Below are 2,003 nucleotides of genomic sequence, written 5' to 3' on the forward strand. Positions count from 1 at the left end.
ATGAGCAGTCTCGGGCTGTGAACGTGCTGGAGGAGAAAGCTGCAGCTGCTAATCCTTGCGCACCCTGGTCACTCGTTCATACCTGGATTCCCAAGGAAAGTTTTGCTATTCCTATTGAGCCTTATGTGCCAACCCCAAGAGGCTGAGGTATGGGAGTCCTCCACATGTCTGCACCCATGTCAACAATGCACATATGCTCAGGGTTTCCTCTGCTCCCTACAGCAATGAAGAAACCCTCACAATAGAGCTGTCCATTCTATAATTAACAGCTCATAGTTGTTCATGACCAGGAAAACTAGCCTTCTATGTCAGTCACCACGATAACTGAGGTTTTTGGGGACTTGGAACTCTGAAGATGGTTGGCTAGAAAGTCCTCTGGAGTTCCTTCGTTCACTGTGGGACCCTTGCCTTAGATGGCTGTTAGACCTTTCCACTTCTAACTTCAAATATGTTCAAACCTCGAACTTTCTCATCTTTAAAGTTAATGCTTTAAGAGCCAACCCTTTAAAGACATAGCAAATTATTGGTTTGAAGACAATAAGCTCTTGTCAACCTCAGATTTAGAAGGGTGACCACTATCAAAGAGCCCTAATTCCAGAAATGGTCACAGGGAGCTGCAGACCTATCTACATTGGTTTCTCTGCAAAGAAAAATCAATGCATGATGTCTGGGAGTCCTCTCAGTTCTAAAAATTTCAGATCCTAGGATCTAAGAATGATCTTCCTTAGAGCTCCTTTAATGTCATGATTCCTGAGGCTGTAGATGAAGGGATTGACCATGGGTGTCACCACTGTGAAGATGACAGTGGCCACTGTGTCCTGTACAGTGTAGGTGGATGACGGGTGCATATATATGCCCAGGATGGCCCCGTAGAAGAGAGAGACCACAGTGAGGTGAGACCCACATGTGGACAGGGCCTTCCTTATTCCATGGGCAGATTGCAACTTCAGAACCTTAGAGAAGATGTAGGCATAGGAAACAACAATGCACGTAAATGGTGTCAGGAATACCAGCCCACCAACGGTAAAGACCATCAGGTCATTGATAAAGGTGTCAGAACAAGAGAGCTTCAGGATGGGGTAGGGGTCACAGAAGAAGTGGTGCACTGCATTGTGGGAACAGAAGGTGAGTCGAACCATGAGAAGAGTGTGCATGAGAGCATGCAGGTTTGTGATGACCCATGATATGGCCACCAGGAGGACACAGAGCCTGGGCCTCATCATCATGGTGTAGTGGAGAGGGTGACAGATGGCCACGTAACGGTCATAGGCCATCACGCTTAAGAGGAAGCCATCCATGTTGCTAAATGCTATGAAGAAATAGATCTGGGTCATACACTCCACATAAGAGATGGACTTGCTGCCAACTACGTGATTCACCAGCGCCTTGGGGACAGTAACAGATGGAGCGCTAATGTCGACGCTGGAGAGGTTGGCCAAGAAGAAGTACATGGGTGTGTGGAGATGAGGGTCACAGCTGATGGCCAGGATGATGAGAAGGTTCCCAGAGATGGTGACCATGTACATCCACAAGAACAGCCCAAAGATGACCTCTTCTTGCTCTGCCTGTCCCGTGAGTCCCAGGAGGAGGAATTCTTTGACCATTGTATGATTGTCCCCAACCATGTCTATGGAGAACAGTTCTGTCATGTAGTCAGATTATTTGCTATCATTTGGGGGAAAAAAACACATAATTTGAAACAATTTACTGACAGGTTGAGAATGAACTGAAACTACATTGTCCCTTTTGTAATTTTAAACAAAATCCTGGGTAGTTTCAACATGAGTGCCTGCAGTTTTGTAAACTACTCCCACTGGCTTTTTCTAAAGTTGGTTGCTTTTTTTATTCACGATATTAGTCTAGCAATTGATGTAATACAATTCACCTTATCAATAAAGAAACCAATGGGAGATATCATGCACTTAATCAATTACATATTAGAAAGGAGAATTCAAAATAATCTTGTAATTTTCCTTTTACTATAAACACACACATCTGTGTGT

At 44.6% G+C, this 2,003-nt stretch overlaps 1 protein-coding gene across 1 annotated transcript; it reads right to left on the reverse strand.

Annotated features, from left to right (window-relative positions):
• Positions 1-701: 701 nt before the first annotated feature.
• LOC110559098 (olfactory receptor 1361-like) lies at positions 702-1,625 on the reverse strand. Its single transcript, XM_021654361.1, has one exon. It carries the CDS (start codon positions 1,623-1,625, stop codon positions 702-704), a length of 924 nt encoding a protein of 307 aa, XP_021510036.1.
• Between the last annotated feature and the right edge of the window lie 378 nt (positions 1,626-2,003).

This window comes from Meriones unguiculatus, chromosome 11 (genome assembly GCF_030254825.1).
Source record: "Meriones unguiculatus strain TT.TT164.6M chromosome 11, Bangor_MerUng_6.1, whole genome shotgun sequence".
NCBI lineage: Eukaryota > Metazoa > Chordata > Mammalia > Rodentia > Muridae > Meriones > Meriones unguiculatus.

Coding starts and splice junctions, on each gene's coding strand:
- LOC110559098 (XM_021654361.1), bottom strand. CDS start 1,625: ATGGTTGGGGACAATCATACAATGGTCAAAGAATTCCTCCTCCTGGGA.